The sequence below is a fragment of the Callithrix jacchus genome, chromosome 8 (assembly GCF_049354715.1).
Source record: "Callithrix jacchus isolate 240 chromosome 8, calJac240_pri, whole genome shotgun sequence".
NCBI classification, from domain to species: Eukaryota; Metazoa; Chordata; class Mammalia; order Primates; family Cebidae; genus Callithrix; species Callithrix jacchus.
Genome location: NC_133509.1, coordinates 58,544,620 through 58,565,917, shown reverse-complemented (window position 1 = coordinate 58,565,917; position 21,298 = coordinate 58,544,620). Strand labels below are relative to the sequence as shown.

The following is a 21,298-nucleotide window of genomic DNA, read 5'->3' as shown; positions in this document are numbered from 1 at the left end:
GGCAGAGCTGGGATACCAATGGGAAGGAAGGAAAGAAGGAAGAAGCCCTTGGCTGATGAGCCCAAGAACAAGACCCGAGGAGAGCCTCCCTGAAGATGGATAGCCTCCTCCTCTCTGCCCTGGGATTGCCTCAGTGCCATCCTTGGTGTTTCCCCAGTTCTGGGGTGGAGTTAGGATGCACACAGGACAGGGGCCTGAGCCGGTTGGTCTGGATTCCCAGGAAGAATTCCAGGTTGGAAAAAGGAATCCTCAAGTCCAGCTGAGCAGAGACTCCTCGCAGTGAGAGAAGGGGGTAATCTGCACCCCTGGAAGGGGGACTCAATTTCCACCCAAGCCTAAGTGGAAAGACCTAAGCCTCCCTCAAGCCCCCAGGCTACAGCGGGTGTGGGGGTGTAAAGTGAGATTGCTCCTACTCTGATCCCCCTAATCCAAAACTTGGGGGTCAGCTCACTCATGCCTGGGGCTGTAAAGCAACTGAGGAAGAAGGGACAGACTTAGGGGTTGGGGAAGTCAGAATATCTGGTAGAGCCAGCAGGTTAGGGGTTAGCTGGTGGAGCCAGTCTGAGGGCCTGGCTGCTGATGTCACCAGTCTGCAGCCTGGGATTCTGGGACCTCCCTGGGCAGGATGAGTTCCAGGACCAGGCCCCTGGGCCAGTTTCACAGGGCTGAGCCTGGCCTGGGTTGTGTGGAGCTCGGCAGCAGGAGCCTGTGAGAGCCAAGGTAGGCAGCCTGTGCATGGGACCAGAAGGTCGGCCAGATGGGGCTGTGGGTGGAAGGGCCTGCCTGCCCCACTGTCCTTGCAGCTTCTTCATTTGGGAGAAGGGGCTCCTCACATGCCCCGTCTGGTAGTTATCAGCCTGGTGCCAGGAGTCATCACACCCTGGTGGATCCCACTAAAGCCCAGCCTAAGCCAGACAGATCTCACCCCCGTTTCCTCTCTAGCATCTTCTCCCTGTTCCCCGCCCAGAGGCCTGGCCTCTTTCCTCCACCCCCCACAGCAGTTTGGCCCCTCCCTCTCACAAAGTCACTTACCAGGCCTGTCCCGGCAGCATCCAGTCCATAGGTCCCGTCCCATCCATCCTGACCTGTTCCATCTTGACCCCAGGACCCAGCGCTGTGGTTGCCAACACTGCTGCCAGGTGAGGGACTCCCATGGGCAGCAAGGTGCTGAACCCAGGCAGCCCATACTATCAGGGGCCATGCTGGGATCCAGCAAGGTGGGGTGTGGGCCAGCCGTATACCTGTCAGCCCCAGCTAGGCTGTTCCCCAATACCAAGACTCTGCTTTCCCTGGGGGGCACAGGCTCCAGGCACCTGCCATGCCCTACTCTTCCTGGCAGCCCCAAATGAAGTCTTCCCAGACTTGGGAATGCCAAGGACCCCAGGCCTTGGGGCCCCATCTGTCTTCTGAGAAGCCTTGAGTTGGGGGATTTCTGCTAAGAAATGAGTCCTAGAGGCTGTGAGCGTTGTGCACCTCTACCTTTAAACTGTGGAGCCAGCAGGTGGAGGGACCAGGCCCAGGGATGCTGGAGCACTCTGATGTGTGTGCAGCTGGGTCTTGAGGCTGTGACATGCGTCCATGTAGGGAACTGTGCATTTCCTGGGACAGATCTTTGAGTGGGTTTCTCCACTGGGGAGTTTTTTGGATGTGGTTTGGTGGGGTTGAGGGGAAGGCTTTTCTCTGCAATGTGAGAAGCTTCTCTGGGTGTCTAAATGGTCTTCAGGGAAGGTCTCTGGATGTGTCTGGGGAATCTCTGGGCCATGGTGGGACTGTCTCAGTCATCAGGCTGCGACTGAATCAGCTGCCTGGATGGAGGGTTTCTGGGTCGGCCGGCTGGGGCTACCTGGGTTAAAAAGCCACCTCTGCCTCTTCCTAACAGGCATGATGGACAGGCCACGTTCCGACGTGGGCCGTTGGGGTGGGAACCCCTGGCATCCCCCTAGCACGCCTTCGCCTTCGCCAGAGCCAGAGCCAGAGAGACGCTCTCGCAGAGGAGGCCGTTCCTTCTGGGCTCGCTGCTGTGGCTGCTGTTCGTGCCGAAATGCAGCAGATGATGACTGGGGACCTGAACCCTCTGACTCCAGGGATCGAGGGTCCAGCTCTGGGACCCGAAGGCCTGGCTCCCGGGGCTCAGACTCCCGCCGGCCTATCTCCCGGGGCAGTGGTGTCAATGCAGCTGGAGATGGCACCATCCGAGGTGAGACCAGTCTGTCCTCAGCTGAGAGCTGAAAGGCTTTAATGGGACCAGAGACTCATTCTGGCATTTCTGGGGGGATCGGAGGCTAAAGATGAGGGCCTGGGTTCCCATGGGGCTTCACTGACCCGAAGCTGTGCCCTTGCAGAGGGGATGCTAGTAGTGACTGGTGTGGACTTGATGAGCTTGCGCTCAGACCGGAACCGCAGAGAGCACCACACAGACGAGTATGAGTACGACGAGCTGATAGTGCGCCGCGGGCAGCCTTTCCACGTTCTCCTCCTCCTGTCCCGGACCTATGAATCCTCTGATCGCATCACCCTTGAGTTACTCATCGGTCAGTGGGGCCTGGAGTGGGAAGGCCCTATATTTGGTGGGGAGAGGCTGGCATTAGGGTCAGAGAGGTCTTTAGGATCCTCCCTGCCCCACTCCTCACCTCTGCCAGATAAGGCAGGTGCAAGTGTGTGGGTGTGCCCCTGGGGGCGTGTCTCAGAGAGGGTCTTGGTGTTTCCCTGTTTTCCAAGCCCACCCTCCTTAAGCCTCCTGCGGCATCCGTCTCAGAGTACTCCTCTTCAAGGCCTGCCTTGGTGCCTTCTTTGGCATTGCTGCTCTGTCCTTTCGGTGTCTGTTCTCTCTTCTCTCTGTCTCTCCCTCTCTCCTTTGATGCCCCTCATCTCTGCCAATTTTCTCTCTCTGTCTCTGTCCCTCTGTCCCTCTGTCCCCATGACCCAGGGCAGGTGCCTCCCTCACTGCGTTGCTTGGTGGAGCTTGACTTCTCAGGCTGGTGATTATGCTGCTGCCTGGGGCAGGCGACTCCTTTTACCCTTTGATTAGGGCTTAACCTTGCCCACCTCAGCCTCTAATTTCCCTACCAGGGATGCCCTGGGCTCTGGAAACTGCAGCCCCAGGGAACAGGCAGGGTTGGCCTTCAGGATCTGGACTGCCCTTTCTTTTTTTTTGAGACAGAGTCTTGTTCTGTCGCCCAAGCTGGAGTCCAGTGGTGCAGTCTCGGCTCACTGCAACCTCCTCCTCCTGGATTCAAGTGATTCTCCTGCCTCAGCCTTCCAAGTAGCTGGAACTACAGTCACATACCACCACGCCTGGCTAATTTTTTGTATTTTTAGTAGAGATGGGGTTTCACCATGTTAGCCAGGATGGTCTTGATCTCCTGACCTCATGATCTGCCCTCCTTGGCCTCACAAAGTGCTGGGATTACAGGCATAAGCCACTGTGCCCAGCCTGGACTGCCCTTTCATATGGGGCAGGTGGATCTGCACCCAGCCAGGATGGCTCTGCCCCTCCAGCCCAGGCACTGCAATAGTCAGGCAGGCAGAAGGTGACAAGAGCCCTGATCTCTCCTCCCCACCTCAGAGTTCAGTGTCAGGGGAACAGGTTTGGGATGTTGGACTAGAGCCCTGCCCTAACATGTGGGCAAACATCAGGTGGGAACAGAGCTCCTCTGAGGAAGATTGTCAGAGAATAAGGCGATGGCCTAAAGCAGGGACATACACAGTGGCTCATACACATTTTGGGTGGGGCCAGAGAAGTCCCAGGCTCCATCCCTTCTCCTTAGGGAGGCCTCACCAGCTAATTGCCGATTCCCTACTCTAGGAAACAATCCCGAGGTGGGCAAGGGCACACACGTGATCATCCCAGTGGGCAAGGGGGGCAGTGGCGGCTGGAAGGCCCAGGTGGTGAAGGCCAATGGACAGAATCTGAACCTGCGGGTCCACACCTCCCCCAGTGCCATCATCGGCAAGTTTCAGTTCACAGTCCGTACACAATCAGATGCTGGGGAGTTCCAGTTACCCTTTGACCCCCGCAACGAGATCTACATCCTCTTCAACCCCTGGTGCCCAGGTGAGCAGCTGGGGTTTGGAGCAGAGGGTAGGTGGGAGGGAAGGACAGGGCAGGGCTTCCTGCCCTCCGATGCAGCAGGGTGCCTAGGTGGCTGACCCCAGGAGAAGCCAGCCTCCCATCGTGCAGATGAGAGGACCGAGGCCTGATGCAGAAAGGTGGCCAGCCCAGGGTCCCACAGCCAACCATACCGCTCCTGGTGAAGGCCTCGGCTATGGCCAATCTCCTCCACCATCTGTCATGCTCCCCCTGTCCTCACGCTGCAGTCCTGTCAGGCTAGGAGCATCCCCACCTTTTTTCTGTGGACGCAAGTCCTGTAGAACTGGCCAAGGAGTAGGTGAGGCCCAGGGAGAGAACTGGAGGGAACCAATTTTGTATGTTCTGGGGACACAGAGGACATTGTGTATGTGGACCATGAGGATTGGCGGCAGGAGTATGTGCTTAATGAGTCTGGGAGAATTTACTACGGGACCGAAGCACAGATTGGCGAGCGGACCTGGAACTATGGCCAGGTATGGTGTAGCTGGCCAGGGTCACATGCAACCAGGGGAACAGGGGTGGATGTGGGGGCTGTGGTATTGGAGCAGGGTGCTAGCCTAGGGTTCAGGCTGTCACCTCTGCCCTCTGTCCCTCCTACCAGTTTGACCATGGAGTGCTGGATGCCTGCTTGTACATCCTGGACCGGCGGGGGATGCCATATGGAGGCCGTGGAGACCCAGTCAGTGTCTCCCGGGTCATCTCTGCCATGGTGAGCACCCTCACGTCTCTGAGCCCTACTGTGTGTCTGCCTGCTCCCTCACCACACCCCCACCCTCATCCTGCCCTTTCTGGATTCCTCCAGGACCTCCAGCCCTTCCCCTGCACTTGCAAAGGATACCTCAGGAAGGGGTCTCGCCTCCTCTTCTCTCCCTTGACTGCCCCCTACCCTGCCTTTCCTGGCTCCTGTCCCAGCTTCTGTGGAATGTAGGGCCAAACCCAAAACTTGGCACACCCAGGATTCACATTCCTGTGTCAGAGCCTGGGTGGGAGGGAGGGGGCAGATGGCTCAGGGAAGGGCTGGGTGGCGCTCAGGCTGATGTCTGGATTATGAGGCATTTAGGGGCGAGGGGTGGTTGCAGGGTCGGGGCTGGGCCAGGGATCATATGGCAGGTCCTGAGCCCCTCCTCCACATCAGCCCCGTCTCATCCTGTCCTGGGCAGGTGAACTCCCTGGATGACAATGGAGTCCTGATTGGGAACTGGTCTGGTGATTACTCCCGAGGCACCAACCCATCAGCGTGGGTGGGCAGCGTGGAGATCCTGCTTAGCTACCTACGCACCGGCTATTCTGTCCCCTATGGCCAGTGCTGGGTCTTTGCTGGCGTGACCACTACAGGTAGTAGAAGGACTGGGACAGGAGTGGCCTGGGCCCTACAGGGAGAAGGGAGGAAAGCCGGGCTCCACTGTCACCCAGCCCTGCCCGGCTGTGGCTACAGTGTAGGACGAGGCAGGTAGATGATAGGCTGGCCTTAATTATCATTAATTACTGTTAACACAGAGAGAGGGAGAGGGGACAAGCAGGGACTGAGCCAGGCAGGTGGCCTAGCTTCCCCTGACCCCAAGTGCTTTGTGGCCCAAAGGCCTTCTGACCCCAGTTACCCTGAACCTGGCAGTCCGTGCCCAGCGTGGCAATCCCAGTTTCCCTTCTCCCCCGATATTCCTGACACAATACATCACTTGCCCTCACCCATGCCTTGAACGCCAACCTTGGCTCCTCCACAGTGCTGCGCTGCCTGGGTCTGGCCACCCGTACTGTCACCAACTTCAACTCCGCCCATGACACAGACACATCGCTTACCATGGACATCTACTTTGATGAGAATATGAAGCCTCTGGAGCACCTGAACCATGATTCTGTCTGGTGAGCTGGGATGGACTGCCCGTCTCTGCTAAAGAACGATGACCTGAGCCTTAGAGGTGGAGGGTGGGCAGGGCCAGGGCGCTGGGGAAACCCTGGACTCCTGACCCCGGGGCTCAGACCCAGCCCTCCCTCCATGTCTATCCAGGAACTTCCATGTATGGAATGACTGCTGGATGAAGAGGCCCGATCTGCCCTCGGGCTTTGACGGGTGGCAGGTGGTGGATGCCACGCCCCAGGAGACTAGCAGTGGTGAGGCAGCCCCCGCCCCCTGACTCCCCACCGTGCCCCTGCTCATCTTCCCCTCCTGAGTAACATAGTCCAGAGTGTCAGTGCTGGGCTAGGAGAGAGTCAAGCCCTGCAACCCCATGGCTTCTTAAACAGGTTTATCAGCTGAGCCACCAGGTGGCCGTTAGTTTTTACCTTTCTATATAACTCTCTATTTGCCTAAATTTTACTTATTTATAATGGTTTATTTTATTAATCATGGTTAATATAGAAGGGAGTTTCGAAATTCAAAAGATGTAAGAGTATTCAGTGAAAGAGAATCCATATTCACTATTCTTACTTGCTTTTTAACTTACATATCCTGGAGATAATTAATTGAAGGACCCTTTAAAGTTATTTTTATAAGTAATACATGTTTGGAAGGAAAATAGTATAGAATTGAATAACACAAAATGTAAAGGTTCCCTATTCTCTCTCAGGAGGTATTTGGGTTTTTTTTTTCAAAAATATTTTTAAAGTACATTTCTAGGTTCTACCCCAAACCTGATATATTAGACTTTCCAAGGATAGATGCTAATAATGTATATTTTTGAAAGTTCTTCTGGTGATTCTGAAGATCAACCAGATTTGGGACCCACTCCAAAGGGTGGCCAGAGAGGTGGAGTGATCTCCTCCAGGGCACAGGGCAGTAGGTCAGCAACAGAGCAAGTCTAGTCTCACATATACTCTTGCTTTCACCAACTTCCTTCCTATCTGTTCCATTGCTCACTGGGAGTTATATATACAGTATCGAAAAAAATCAGGGCTTAGATAGGTTTAAAGAAGAAAACAGCCCTTATGACCCAGCCTTAATATATAATCACTGTTGATATAACCCACAGGTCTCTCTTCTGTGTCCATATACACATGTTTCTGCAGAAATTAGAACTATTGTACCCTCTGTTCTCAAACAAACCCCCACCCCTTCCTACTGTGATACTCCAGCCCCAGGCCACCAGGCCCGCCCTGCCAGCTGCCTTGTGTCCAGCCTCTCCCTTATTCACCCTAGGTCAGAGAGCCCTCCCCAGCCTACATTCCTCCCCTGGCCTCTTCCCAGTGCACTGCCTCTCACTCATCTATATGAACGCTGCCCCCTGAGCTGTGCAACCCAGTGATGCCTGTGATGCTGAAACGGCCTGGCCCAGACATTGGCAGATCTGAGCTCTTGCCCCCATCTCTGGGAGGAAGTGTGGTGGACATCAGGCAGGGAGCTCAGGGACAGCCAGACGGGGGCTTGATCCCAGCCTGATCACTTCTCAGATGTGTGCTCTTGGGCTAGGACCTCACACTTTTAGGCTTTGGTGGTTTGGATGCAATTTGGGGATAGTATATACCATATAGGGTGATTGGGAGGATTAAATGAGGACTCCTGTATCTGAAGGGACCAGCAGCATGTCGGGAGCATAGTAGCTACTCAAAAAGTCTTAGCTCCTTTCATTCTCCCTGCACCGCCTGTCTTGTGGAATCCTGGCATGCACTTCGGCTTGCTTTCCCTGTCTTTAAAGGAGTGTGTAGTGTTAGGTGTTGTCTAAGATTCTTTCCTGTTGGATGGTACTAACTTCCCACTCCGCCCTCCCCTGCCAGGCCTCCTCCTGTCAGCCTGTCTCTTCTAGGCAGCCTCCTGAGTATGATAAAGGCAGACTCTATTTCCCACCAGCTCCCCCAAGTAGAGAAGGCAGCAGGCTGCAGAGCTGTGGGTTGTTCTGAATCTTTCTGGAGTGGTGGTGGCGGCGGTGTCCTTGCACTCCCAGCCAGCAGGCAGGGCCGCTGGGGACTGGGTTGGTTATAATAAAGGATGGGGGGGTCCTGTCCTCCGGGGATCACAGATAGTGGACATCCAGTGTCAGCCAGCCATGAAAGAGTATACCCAGGACTTGGTTATCAGGCAGGCTAGTCCGCACATCTGTACCCTGCCCCTGTCCTCCAGCAGAGCAGCCTGGGCTGAGGAAAGTGGACTGAGAGCCAAATGGAGCTGCTCTCTCTTTGTTTTCCATCCCTGTGTTGCACTAGCTGTCAACTGACTTCCAAGCGCTTGGGTGAGGGCCTATGACCTTGTTCCAGAGGCCACCAGGCAGTGGGACCAGGCCTGGGGCCCTGTATGGACCTTACCCAAGGTCTGAAGGTCCCTCCCGGCCTTCTCAGATCTCTCACCTGTGTCCTCACTCCCTAGGCATTTTCTGCTGTGGCCCCTGCTCTGTGGAATCCATCAAGAATGGCCTGGTCTACATGAAGTATGACACACCTTTCATTTTTGCTGAGGTGAGGGCTGGGCTCTGGGTACTTTCTTGGGCTTCAGTCCTGGGTTCTCTGGTCCCGACTTCACCGCTGACTGACCAGCTGTGCAATCCTGGGCAAGTCACTCATTATACAAGTCAGTTTCCTCACCTGTAAAATGGGATAATCAAGGCTGCCTTGCTTCCTGTACTCAGGATCAAAAGAGATAATGGGTATGAAACTGCTTCACTAGTCATAAAGTCAGCCAATGAGCGTGAAGTTTGACTGTTATTATTACCAAAGTACACTGCAAGGAGCCTCCCAGACCAGCTTCTTCCCTGCACTATGGCCTCGTCTGGCTCATCTTGGAAAGTTGCCCCTTGGCTCTGCCGGGAAGCTCCCATCCTTGGGACCATGCCCTGTCCCCAGCTCCAGGGATCAGGGGAAGGAGGCCAGGAATCAGGCATCCTCAGTCTCTCTGGCTCACTCATTCCTGCTCACTCCCACCCCCCCACCCCCGCCACAGGTGAATAGTGACAAGGTGTACTGGCAGCGGCAGGATGATGGCAGCTTCAAGATTGTGTATGTGGAGGAGAAGGCCATTGGCACACTCGTTGTCACCAAGGCCATTGGCTCCAACATGCGGGAGGACATCACCTACCTCTATAAGCATCCAGAAGGTACCATTCCCCCAACCCAGCCAGCTCTGGGCCCCATGACAAGTGTTCCTGCTGAGTGCTCACCCACCCAAGTGGGAATTGGAACCTCACCCTTGACCCTCAACCCCCAGGCTCAGACGCGGAGCGGAAGGCAGTAGAGACAGCAGCAGCCCATGGAAGCAAACCCAATGTGTACGCTAACCGGGGCTCAGCTGAGGATGTGGCCATGCAGGTGGAGGCACAGGACGCAGTGATGGGGCAGGATCTGAACGTCTCCGTGATGCTGACCAATCAAAGCAGCAGTCGTCGCACAGTGAAACTGCACCTCTACCTCTCAGTCACCTACTATACTGGTGTCACTGGGACCATCTTCAAGGAGACAAAGAAGGAAGTGGCGCTGGCACCGGGGGCCTGTAAGTGTTCCTTACCCAACCCTACCCACTGGATGGCTGGGCACCCCAGGGCTGTGGAAATGGAGACCCCAGGAGCAGCGGGGAGTCCCTGCGGGAGGCAGTGTGTAGGAAAACGGGCCTCAGTGATGCCATGCCTCTTCTCCCCAGCGGACCATGTGACCATGCCTGTGGCCTACAAGGAATACCGGCCCCACCTTGTGGACCAGGGGGCCATGCTGCTCAATGTCTCAGGCCATGTCAAGGAGAGCGGGCAGGTGCTGGCCAAGCAGCACACCTTCCGTCTGCGCACCCCAGATCTCTCCCTCACGGTGAATGCGTGTTGCCGGGGCGTGAGGGGTGATTAAGGAGTGAAGGCCAGGGGATAAGGACATCAGAGGAGGGCGCTAAGCCAGGAGCAGGCTGGCCTGATGAGCCTTTGTAGGAGAAAATCAAGGACTGGCTCTGGGGCCTCAGTTTCCTCATCTGCAGCATGGGATCTTATGTCTCTGGTTATGGGACAGCCTTTGTTGGGGAGTAGGTTGGAGTTTCTTCTCTGACTTTCATTCTCTTAGGAGGATAAATGTGGGGTTCAGGAGGAGATTTTGCTTCTAAGCAGCTTCTCCTCTGGTGCAGTATATGGTCCCCATGTGTTTGGCCAGAGTCTCTGATGTGGGGGATGGGCCTATTTTTCTCTCAGTTACTGGGAGCAGCAGTGGTTGGCCAGGAGTGTGAAGTACAGATTGTCTTCAAGAACCCCCTGCCCGTCACCCTCACCAATGTTGTCTTCCGGCTTGAGGGCTCCGGGTTACAGAGACCCAAGATCCTCAACGTTGGGTGAGTCTGGCCTCTCCCCTGCCCCTGTTGCCACTCTGGCATTCCCTGCAGGCTGCCCTGGCTCCCAGCTTTGCTTCCTCTCTGTCTGGATAAGTATGTTCTGTCAGGGCCCAACCAAGCATCTTGGGGCCAGCTGGCAATACCTCCCAGCTCAGTCCCACCAGCCTTTAGGGAGACCTCCTAGGCACCTGGTGCTGTGCTGTGTCCCTGCCCTGCCTCACTATCTAATTAGGGAGCTAAAGCCCCACATAGGAATGGTTAGTAACTCATTGCTAATATAGTTGCCCAGTGCTGAATTGACCAGGCACTTTCAGGAATATTATCTCCTTTGGACAAAAAACTCTTTAAAGTACATTAAAAGGTCAGGTGAGGTGGCTCATACCTGTAATCCCAGCACTTTGGCAGGCTGAAGTGAGTGGATCTCTTGAGCCCAGGAGTTGGAGACCAGCCTGGGCAACATGGTGAAACCCTGTCTCTGTAAAAAAATTTTTAAAAATTAACCAGGGGCCAGGCATGGTGGTTCATGCCTGTAATCCTAGCACTTTGGGAGGGTGAGGCGGAGACCATGGTGAAGCCCCATCTCTACTAAAAAGTACAAAAATTAGCTGGGTGCGTGGTGGCACGTGCCTGTGGCCCCAGCTACTTGGGAGGCTGAGGCAGGAGAATTGCTTGAACCCAGGAGGCGGAGATTGCAGCGAGCCGAGATTACACCACTGCACTCCAGCCTGGCACCTGGCGACAAAACAAGGCTCTGTCCCAAAAACAAACAAACAAACAAACAAATTAACCAGGTATGGTGGTGTGTGCCTGTTGTCCCAGCTACTTGGGAGGCTAAGGTGGGAGGATCACCTGAGCCCGGGGAGGTTGAGGCTGCAGTGAGCCATGTTTGTGACACTGTACTCCAGCTTGGGAGACAAAAGTGAGACCCCACCTCTCTCTCTCTCTCTCTCTCTCTCTCTCTCTCTCTCTCACACACACACACACACACACACACACACACACAAAGTTTTGGAACCCTAAAGATGTGGGTCAGGTCCCAGCTCTGGCACTTACCGGCTATATGCCTTTGGGCAAGCAGCTTCTCTCCTTCGAGGCTGAGTGTTCTCATCTGTAAAGCAGGGATAGCAATCGCCCCTGGACCTAGGGTCTTCTTGGCACAAAGTTAGTACTCCATTGGTAGTTGTTATTTTTATTATTGCCATTATCACCCCCACTCACAGATGGGAAAGCCGGCGGCCATGTCACACACAGTCTCACAGTTTGTAGAAAAACTGTTCTTCCCACTGTGGTGTACACCATGCACAGGCTCTCAAAGCTCATTGCTTATTTTGTGCCATGAGGGCCAAGTAGCAGTTCCAGAGAAGAGAACCCCATCCCTCAGGCTCTTACTGAGCCTATCTGGGCCTGATCCCCAGCTGGGCAAGCCCCTGGGTGCAGTGAGGACACACACATGCTGTGTTCCTGGGCCTGTAGCTGTCATCTCTGGTTCAGACTCACACATGGTCCCCTGTCCCTTCCTAAGAAAAACACAGAGAGAAAGCAGAGCAAGCCAGAGCCTGGCCTTCTAGATCAGCCTTCTGGGACATGGGCAGGCTTCGTCTTCATATAGAGGACTCCTGAGAAAGAGCAATGGCTTGGGGCGGGAAACTGAGGAGAGGAAGCAGAGGATCCTCTGCACATTCTGCCCACCCCTCCCTTACACATAGCAGCTCTCATGGTGGTGGCCACCACCTTCGCCATTAGGCCAAAGCTGAGAAGGCAGCTATGTTGATCTTTGCCCCAGCCTGGGCCCTTGGAAATACTTTGATGTGTCACAAAGGAGGGCTTTCCTCATGTCACCCTACCAGGGTCTCTGGCAGCTCAGCAAGGGGAGTCTCTGACGCCCCCCCGGATAGCCTGCTCTGCTAGTCTTGCCTAGCAGACATCTCTTACCCACACCCTCACCATGGTAGGGAGAGGTTCCTTGTCCTAAGGGATCCCCAGAGCTGGACTTGCCTCAGCAGCCCCACCAGGCCTTTGCTTCTTGCCCCTGCCTGGAAGTAAGGAAAGGGCCGCTGTGTTGAGTGTTGGGGGACCTGTCCCATCTTTAGCTATAGGGCTTATATGAGTCTCCCTATAGTAAAAGACAGGGTTGGATAATAGTTTCTCAAGGCAGGTCCTCCCTGGACAGTCTGTGGCTCCATAGCTGCTGTGAGCCCAGACCAGAGCCTCTAGAACAACTGGGAGCCTCCAGGGGGACATCTCTGAGCTGCTGGTTCAGATACCTAAGATTCCAAGATGGGTGTACTTTGCCTCTCATTTGCACATCAAAGGCTGTGGCATGGAACCCCATTATAGCATAAGGTGTGCCACCCCAGCGTGGTGACTGGCCACTTAATAAACATTCTAGAACTCACTCCTCCAGATGGCTGTTGTCACCACCAAAAGCAGTCACCAGGGAGGCTAGAAGTCTATTCCAAACCCTTTCTGGGAATTTCCCTCAGAGCCTGAATCATATCCTCTAGAATGTCATCAGAGTGGTCACTCTGCCTTAGAGAATAGATCTAACTTTGGGGACAAACCTGAAGTCATTTAGAGCTAAGACAATAAGACAAGTGAACAGGTGGGTAACTGCCCTTTTCCATCAGAACCAAGGCACACTGTGAAGGAAGGACAGGCTGACTGTTTCATCACTGTGTGTGTGTGTGTGTGTGTGTGTGTGTGTGTGTGTGTTTTAATGGCCCTGAGGAAGAGTCCAGGAGGAGTTTTTTAAATTTTCGAGCCCAGGGAATATGATTGAACAAGTACACAATTGGATTTTCATTTCAATGAAAATCTCATTTCAATGTTTAAGTTCTGGTGTCCATGTTGGGGAGTTGGTTTCATGACCAACTCAGTTCCAGGAACATCCCAGTTTTAGTAGATAGCTTGTACTCAGCTTCAACTCACAAAAGAGGTGTGGTAAAGTTCCCACCTCACAATGAGACCAGAGCAGGGAGAGATCTTGACATTTCCACCTAGAAAACAGTTTCTCTTGGAAATAGTTATTGCAATGTAAAGGTTACTTTCTGAAATATTACAGTTCAATTTATGGTATAGATTAAATAGACTTCTGAAGGCTAGTTGAGCTTGAACAACCTTGAATCTTTTATGTATGAAAAAGTGAGCAAAAATTAAGAATGCAAATTTGTAAGCAGTCAGGACATAGCCTATCCATTAAGTTATAGACTTACTATCATACTACATTCTATTATATATCCCTACTTCCCTCCTTCACGGAGCTCAGAAGTACCTTCAGGACAATCAGATCCCACTCCTCCTTTTACTTTCATTTCCATTTTATGACCCAGAAAGTGAGGATCAGAGAAGTTAAGTAGCTTCTCCTAAACCTCACAGCTAACAAGTGGTAGAAGAGGGAACAGAGTGGTCCAGGGAAACTGCTCAGAACCAGACTCCAAATGCTTTTTTTTTTTTTTTTTTTTTTTGAGACAGAGTTTCCCGCTTGTTATCCAGGCTGGAGTGCAATGGCGCAATCTCGGCTCACGGCAACCTCCGCCTCCTGGGTTCAGGCAATTCTCCTGCCTCAGCCTCCTGAGTAGCTGGGATTACAGGCACGCGCCACCATGCCCAGCTAATTTTTTGTATATTTTTTAGTAGAGACGGGGTTTCACCATGTTGACCAGGATGGTCTCGATCTCTTGACCTTGTGATCCACCCGCCTCGACCTCCCAAAATGCTGGGATTACAGGCTTGAGCCACCGCGTCCGGCCCAAGCCAAATGCTTTGCCCTGAAAAGAACTCATCCTTGGAGTTAGGGATGTTAGCTCATTCTCTTAGAGGACAACAGTGACTGTACAAGTTCTATGTCTGGAGACGGTCCCCAAGGGCAGGCTTGGGTTAATAGAGGGCCAGAGGTAAGGTTTAGGCAAAGGCAGGAAGGACAGATTCCCACAGGCATAAGCAAATGCAATAAATGCAATAATGTTCAGTGCATAAAGTGAAACATGCAGATTGCTGGAGGAGCTCAGAGAAGGGTGAGATTCCTTTTCCTAGAGGCAGGAGGTGCTCAGGGGAGCCCTCACTGAGAAGTGGTATGTCAGGCCTTGGAGGAAAAGTAGGCCTTCACAAGTCCACCCAGGGTGGGGAGGCAGAGCTGGATGCTCATTCAACACAAGACAGACTGCAAAGCATGACTGTGGAGGTGAGTCTGGTTTGTCTGGGGAAGAAGGCATTAGGTTGCTCAGCAGGAGGAATGGTGGGGGATGATGAGGCTGTGCTCATAGCAGCGGCTGAGTCACAGTGAGCCTGTGTGTCAGGTTAGAGAGCCGGGATCTCATGCCACAAGCACCAAAGGAGCCAAGCCCTTGAAGGATTTAGTTCACCTCTGAGTGGTTAGCAGAACAGAATACAATAGTAGGATGGGAGTGAGGGGTCCCATTAGAGGACTAGTGAAATCATGATTCCCAGGGAAGGTCTGGGAATCAAGTTTTCAGAGGCCCATGTGGAAAGGAGAAAATGAAAACACTGTAGTAGAGTATGTGTGTGTGTTGTGGTTTATGCACCCGCCTGTCACACACACACACACACACAAGGGTTTATGTCCATTTAAAGATGTCTGTTGTCTGTTCTTGGGAAGGGTTTTTCTTGGAACAATGATCATAGCAAAGAATAATTATGTTTCTTCAACCTATGCTCTTGTCAAAACTGAAAGTATTTGGAAATATTGTATTGGGTTCCCAAAGTCTCATTTTGAAGTTTTCTTCGTTTTGGAAACCCCAGGTGAGATGAGGATATTCTGTTTAGGGCAGGAGCAGTAGTGATGGAGGGGATGGCATGAGAGGCCTCTGGGGTGGCGTCAGCAGTCTTTGTCCAGGTGGATGTGGGGGCAGGGAGGGAGGAGTCCCAGATGATGGGGAGAGTTCCAGCCCAGGCAGCTGGTGGGTGGCTGCTGATCTGGCTATGCAGAGGCAGCCCTGGGGCTCCTGGTCTTGGGTGTGGAAATTCCAGGTGAGCCTGGAAATGTCTGAATGGTTCCACCTCCTGCTTCTTCCTCCTGACTGCCCTGGATCAGTTCTTACTCCCCACTCCACCCCCAATTACTCCAGGCCCATGACCTTGTCTCTCCCCACAGGGACATCGGGGGCAATGAGACAGTGACACTGCGCCAGACGTTTGTGCCTGTGCGGCCAGGCCCCCGCCAGCTCATTGCCAGCTTGGACAGCCCGCAGCTCTCCCAGGTGCACGGTGTTATCCAGGTGGATGTGGCCCCAGCCTCTGGGGACAGAGGCCTCTTGTCAGATGCTGGAGGTGACAGTCACCTGGGAGAGACCATCCCTATGGCATCTCGAGGTGGAGCTTAGCCCTGTGCCAAGAGCAATGGGACTGGAGTCAGATAAGCAAGGACACTGCCCCAAGATGGGGGCCCACTGCAGAGCAGCTCACCAGAGCCTAGGTGGGGAGTCCAGGGCTCCTGGAGAGGGAGTCAGTCTTCACTTGCACTGGGGACACAGGTGCTAATAAAATATTTTTTAATGAAGCTGCTGTTCTGTCCATCTTTCAGTCCATGCCACACCAAGACAGATGAAGCCATGGTCTGCCCCAGGGCAGCACATGGCCTTTCAATATCAACTACTGATAGGGGCTGGTGTCCCTCACCAGAGAGGGGGACCACGAAGGAAGTTGAGGCTCAGAGAAACAGAGTCAGGACTCTTTGTATAACTCTCTTCTACCTGGAAATTTTCCTGTGGATGTGTTTTGGAGGATTTTGGCTTTGGTTTGAATGAAACTGTTCCCTTACCTCAGGGTTCTTCAAATGTAGTCTCTAGACCACTTCTATTACAATCATCTGAATGTGTATTAATAATCCAGATATATGGGCCCTAGGACAGACTCTGTGTATCAGAATCCCTGTAGCAGAAGCCCAGAACAAACTCACCAAGAATTTGACTCCTGTGCACACTAAAGATCAAGAACAACACCCTTTCATTTTTCTTCTCAGCTGTTCTTTCTGCATTCCCACTGCCTATATTATTCCTGGGCCAGCAATAGCCATGAGATCGTGCACCTGATATTCTGGTCCTGAATTCACATGTCTTCTTGAACCTTTGAGTTTAGAAGGCTTTCAAGACAAAGGGCTCATGGGGCAGAAAAAAGAGAACTAAAGTTGAGCCGTAAACAGATGAACAAGGTGCACACCTTGAGGCATCAGTAGCATAACATGCACAAGGAAGAAACAAGCCTTTCCCGTAAGGTGCTCCTGCCAGTGGGGGTGACAGAACATTCTAAATACAGTAAATGCATATATCACACTTACGAGGAGCCAGGTTCCAAGCACTTTATGAATTCATTGAATCCTTACAATAGCCTTATGAGATAGGGTCTGCATGGTAGTAGAGGGATGTTCAGGATGCTGAGGGGCCCAGAGAAGGGTGACTCTGCCTGGACTGATGCAGAAAGGCTTCATGAAGGTGATTACCAGATGACCCATGAAAGATGAGAAAAAGTCAAGTCCAAGAGGCAGAGGACAGAGGAATCATCCAACATGTGTGAAGTACAGAAATACGAGATGACACAGTATATTTGAAAAATGCAGACAGCTGGATGAGGACTGGCATATGGGTGCATGATGAGTACAAAGTGGCAACAGATGTGCTTGAAGAAGTAAGCTTGGGCAAGGTCACTAAAAATCCTTTTGCCATATTTAGGAGTCTGGACTTTCTTCTGAAAGTAAGGAGGAGCTTTCAATTAGGGATGATATGATCAGTTTTGCATTTCACAAGATTCATGATGAAAGCAACATAGAAAAGAAATTAGGCCAGGCGCGGTGGCTCAAGCCTGTAATCCCAGCACTTTGGGAGGCCGAGGCGGGTGGATCACAAAGTCAAGAGATCGAGACCATCCTGGTCAACATGGTGAAACCCCATCTCTACTAAAAATACAAAAAATTAGCTGGGCATGGTGGTGCATGCCTGTAATCCCTGCTACTGAGGAGGCTGAGGCGGGAGAATTGCCTGAACCCAGGAGGCGGAGGTTGCCATGAGCCGAGATCACGCCATTGCACTCCAGCCTGCGTAACAAGAGTGAAAGTGTCTCAAAAAAAGAAAGAAAGAAAGAAATTAGAGGGGTTGGGCTGGAGGTAGGAGGACTAGAGTCCTCTCAGGATGAGAGACAGGAGAACCTGAAATGGGATAGAGGCAGTATGAATGAAAAAAAGGGGGGTGAGTTTGAAGGCTGTAGAACTAATTAGACTTGGTAACAGATTCAATTTGGAGAGGAGGGAGGACAGAGAGAAGGGTGGTGGTCCGGGTTTCTGACTCATGGGTGCCACGCACAGAAATATGAAACCCAGGAGGAAGATCATATTGTAAAAGGAAAGATAATGAGCTCTGGTCTTTAGTCTGGCCCCTAACAAGGTTGGGAGTCCTTACTCCTGCCCTCATAAGAAGCTGAACAGACTGAAAGTCAGTAACCTGTTAGATCTATCAGAGAATTGAGGGCACAGAGAAAACTGCTGCCCCTAAAACTGGAGAGACAAAAAGGCAGATACAGAGAATCACGACTTCATAGCAGAAGCCCAGAAACAGAAACTTCTGGGAAACGAGTACCAGGGTAGGAAAACTTAAAGTGTAATTGACTCATGGCTGGAGGTTTAGGGTGGACAAATTTGAAGGCCAAAAAATCTACAGGCATGGTGGCTCAGGCCTGTAATCCCAGCACTTTGTGAAGCTGAGGCAGGCAGATCACTTGAGCTCAAGCGTTCAAGACCAGCTTGGGCAACATGGCAAAACTCCATCTCTACAAAAAAGACAAACAGTAGCTGGGTTTGGTGGCACATGCCTGTAATCCAGCTACTTGGGAGGCTGAGGTGGATCACCTGAGCCTGGGGAGGTTAAGGCTGCAGTGAGCCAAGATCATGACACTGCACTCCAGCCTGAGTGACAGAGTGAGATGGTCTTAAAAAAAAAAAAAAAAAGATTATAGAGGTCCCATTCTTAAGTGGGCACCCCACACTTTTTTGTTTTGTTTTTTGTTTTTTCTTTCTTATTTTTGTTTTGCCCAGGCTAGAATGCAGTGGCACAATCACAGCTCACTACAGCCTCCAATTCCTGGGCTCAAGCGATCTTCCTGCCTCAGCCCAAGTAGCTAGGACTACAAGTGCATACCACCATTTGCCTGGCAAAATTTTTAAATTTTTTTGTAGAGACAAGGCCTCGCTATGTTGCCCAGATTGGTCTTGAACTCCTAGCCTCATGTAATCCTAGGTGTGAGCCATGGCACATGGCCATAAGTTTTACCAGGATCCCACAGTGAAAACCGAAGCCTCTCCTGTGAGTCTGGCAGAGGGGAGGAGGAAAGTAGCCATTTTGAAATACATCCATTGCATTCTGTTCTTGCTCTGTCACCAAGGCTGGATTACAGCTCACTACAACCTCGACCTCCTGGGCTCAGGCAATCCTCCCACCTCAGCCTCCTGAGTAACTGGGGCTACAGGTGTATGCATCCAAGCCTGGTTGGTTTTTAAAATTTTTTTGTAGAGACAGGGCTCTCGCCATTTTGCCCAGGTTGGTCTCAAACTCCTGGGCTCAAGCAATCCACCTGTCTTGGACTCCCAAATTTCTGGGATTATGGGAGTGAGCCACACTTGGCCCTGTATTCCATTCTTAACAATGCCTGCCCTCAGGAGAAACTAACTCTATTCATTAAGAGAGCCTGCCTGATCTGGAAAAGGAACATGTCCAGCTCCAGCCAGGATAGCATATTTCTAGCATTTTACATGGGGGAAGAAAAATACCCAACTCTTGTTTTCCCTGCATGTGAGGAGACAAAGGAGGGAGGGAGCAGGGTCTAGAAGCACTTACGAAAGTCACAGCTTCCAGCACAGGCTTACTGAAAGACAGAGACGTAATTACAGTACTACAGAATGCTTTCCCTTACTACTAACAGAGTTCTCATATATTAACAGGGAATACAACTGAAATAACTGCACATCTTAGACCTTATTTCAGAAGTCTCTAGGGAACACCGAAGATGACAGGGGAGACGGTAACAAGGACACCAGAGAAAATTTTAGCTGATACCTACAGCTACATCAAGCAATAAACACAGCCTAACCCCTAGCCAGATAAACCTCACACTAAAGGTTTATTTGCTTGTTTCTTTTATCCATATATAACAACAACAAAAATCACATGGCACACTAAAAGACAAAAATACACAGTTTGAAGAAAGAGAAGGTGTCAGAACCAAATTCTGATGTGGCAGCGACACTAGAATTATCAGACCAGGAATGAAAAACAACTATGGCCAATATGCTAAGGGCTCTAAAGGAAAAAGGGGACAACATGAAAGATAATCATAAGCATTATGTTTGGTGGATAATGTAAGCAGAGAGAGGAAAACTCTAATGAAAAAACAGAAATTCAGAAATAAAAAACACTGGGCCAGGTGCGATGGCTCACGCCTGTAATCCCAACACTTTGGGAGGCCGAGGCAGGTGGATCGCTTGAGGCCAGCAGTTCAAGACCAGCCTGGGCAACATGGCAAAACTCCATCGCTACTAAAACAAAAATTAGCCAGGCATGGTGGCGCACGATCTGTAGTCCCAGCTACTTGGGAGGCTGAAGCACCAGAATCGGTTGTACTCGGGAGGTGCAGTTTGCAGTGAGCTGATATTGAGCCACTGCACTCCAGCCTGAGCAACAGAGTGAGACACTGTGTCAAAAAAAAAAAAAAAAAAAAAAAAAGTACTGTAACAGAAATGAAGAATGCCTGTGATGGGCTCATCAACAGACTGGACATGGCCAAAGAACATGGTGTACTTGAAGGAGTATCAGTAGAAATTTCCAAAGTTGGGGCTTCCAGCCTCATCGAAAAAAAAAAAAAAAAAAAAGGAAAAGCTGAAATGCAAAGAGGAAAAAAAAAATGAAAAAGAACAGAATATCTGACAATTATAGAAGCTGTAGCATACACATAGTCAGAATGGCAGAGAAGAAAATAAAGAAACAGAAGAAATGAGGTGATAATGACTGAGAATTTCCCCAGATTAATGATAGACACCAAACACAGATCCAGGAAGCTCAGAGAATACCAAGCAGGATAAATATCAAAAACAAAAAAATATAGACCGGCCTGGGCAACACAGCGAGACCCCTTCTCTACAAAACACATTTTTCTTTTTTCTTTTTGTAGAGTCTGGGTCTCACTGTGTTGCCCAGGGTGGTCTCAAACTCCTGGCCTCAAGTGATCCTCCCAGTTGAGCCTCCCAAAGTGCTGGAATTACAGGCATGAACCACCACACCCACCAATTTTTTTTTTTTTGAGATGGAGTTTTGCTCGTTGTCCAGTCTGGAATGCAATGACGCGATTCGGCTCACCACAACCTCTGCCTCCCGAGTTCAAGCGATTCTCCTGCCAAGTAGCTGGGATTAATTACAGGCATGTGCCACCACATCCTGCTAATTTTGAATTTTTAGTAGAGACGGGGTTTCTCCATGTTGGTAAGGCTGGTCTCGAACTCCCGACCTCAAGTGATCCACACCCCCCACCCCCAGCCTCCCAAAGTGTTAAGATCACAGGCACGAGCCACTGCGCCCTGCCTAAATTTTTTTTTTTTTTTTAATTAGTCAGGGACTGGGTGCAGTGGCTCACTCCTGTGCTCCCAACACTTTGGGAGGCCGAGGTGGGAAGATGACTTGAACAGGCACCTGCTCCCCACCCAGCTAATTTTTGTATTTTTAGCAGACACGGCGTTTCACCATGTCGCCTACGCTGGTCTGGGATCAAGTTATCCTCCTGTCTCGGCCTCCCAAAACGCTAGGATTAGACCCGAGCCACCGCGCATGGTCCGTATTTTATTTTTTAAGGGCGGGACGCCCTCTTCTGTTTTATAAAAGAAACTCCTACTGGAGGCGATGCGCGCCAGGGAAGGCTCTGTAGACGCCGGCTCAAGGGACATAAGGAACCGAATTTCGATGGGTGAAGACAGTGGGAAGAAGCGGTGGCATGAT

The 21,298-nt window shown here is 51.6% G+C and overlaps 1 protein-coding gene across 2 annotated transcripts; it reads left to right on the top strand.

The window, feature by feature from the left end:
• The first annotated feature begins 1,054 nt into the window (after positions 1-1,054).
• Positions 1,055-15,828, top strand: TGM1 (transglutaminase 1). Of its 2 annotated transcripts, XM_035260220.3 has the most exons (15): positions 1,055-1,139; positions 1,880-2,197; positions 2,343-2,531; positions 3,806-4,054; positions 4,445-4,563; positions 4,692-4,799; positions 5,251-5,425; positions 5,812-5,950; positions 6,096-6,199; positions 8,385-8,473; positions 8,955-9,108; positions 9,219-9,500; positions 9,648-9,808; positions 10,177-10,313; positions 15,424-15,828. In XM_035260220.3, exons 2-15 carry the CDS (start codon positions 1,882-1,884, stop codon positions 15,650-15,652), a joined length of 2,451 nt encoding a protein of 816 aa, XP_035116111.3. In that variant the 5' UTR covers positions 1,055-1,139; positions 1,880-1,881; the 3' UTR covers positions 15,653-15,828. The 2 variants fall into 2 exon arrangements, with proteins under 2 accessions (XP_035116111.3, XP_035116112.3); XM_035260221.3 differs by lacking the exon at positions 1,055-1,139 and having other exon boundaries at positions 1,877-2,197.
• Positions 15,829-21,298: the final 5,470 nt, after the last annotated feature.

Coding starts and splice junctions, on each gene's coding strand:
- TGM1 (XM_035260220.3), top strand. CDS start 1,882: ATGATGGACAGGCCACGTTCCGACGTGGGCCGTTGGGGTGGGAACCCC. Junction 2,198..2,342: donor TGGAGATGGCACCATCCGAG/GTGAGACCAGTC, acceptor GTGCCCTTGCAG/AGGGGATGCTAGTAGTGACT. Junction 5,426..5,811: donor TGCTGGCGTGACCACTACAG/GTAGTAGAAGGA, acceptor GCTCCTCCACAG/TGCTGCGCTGCCTGGGTCTG.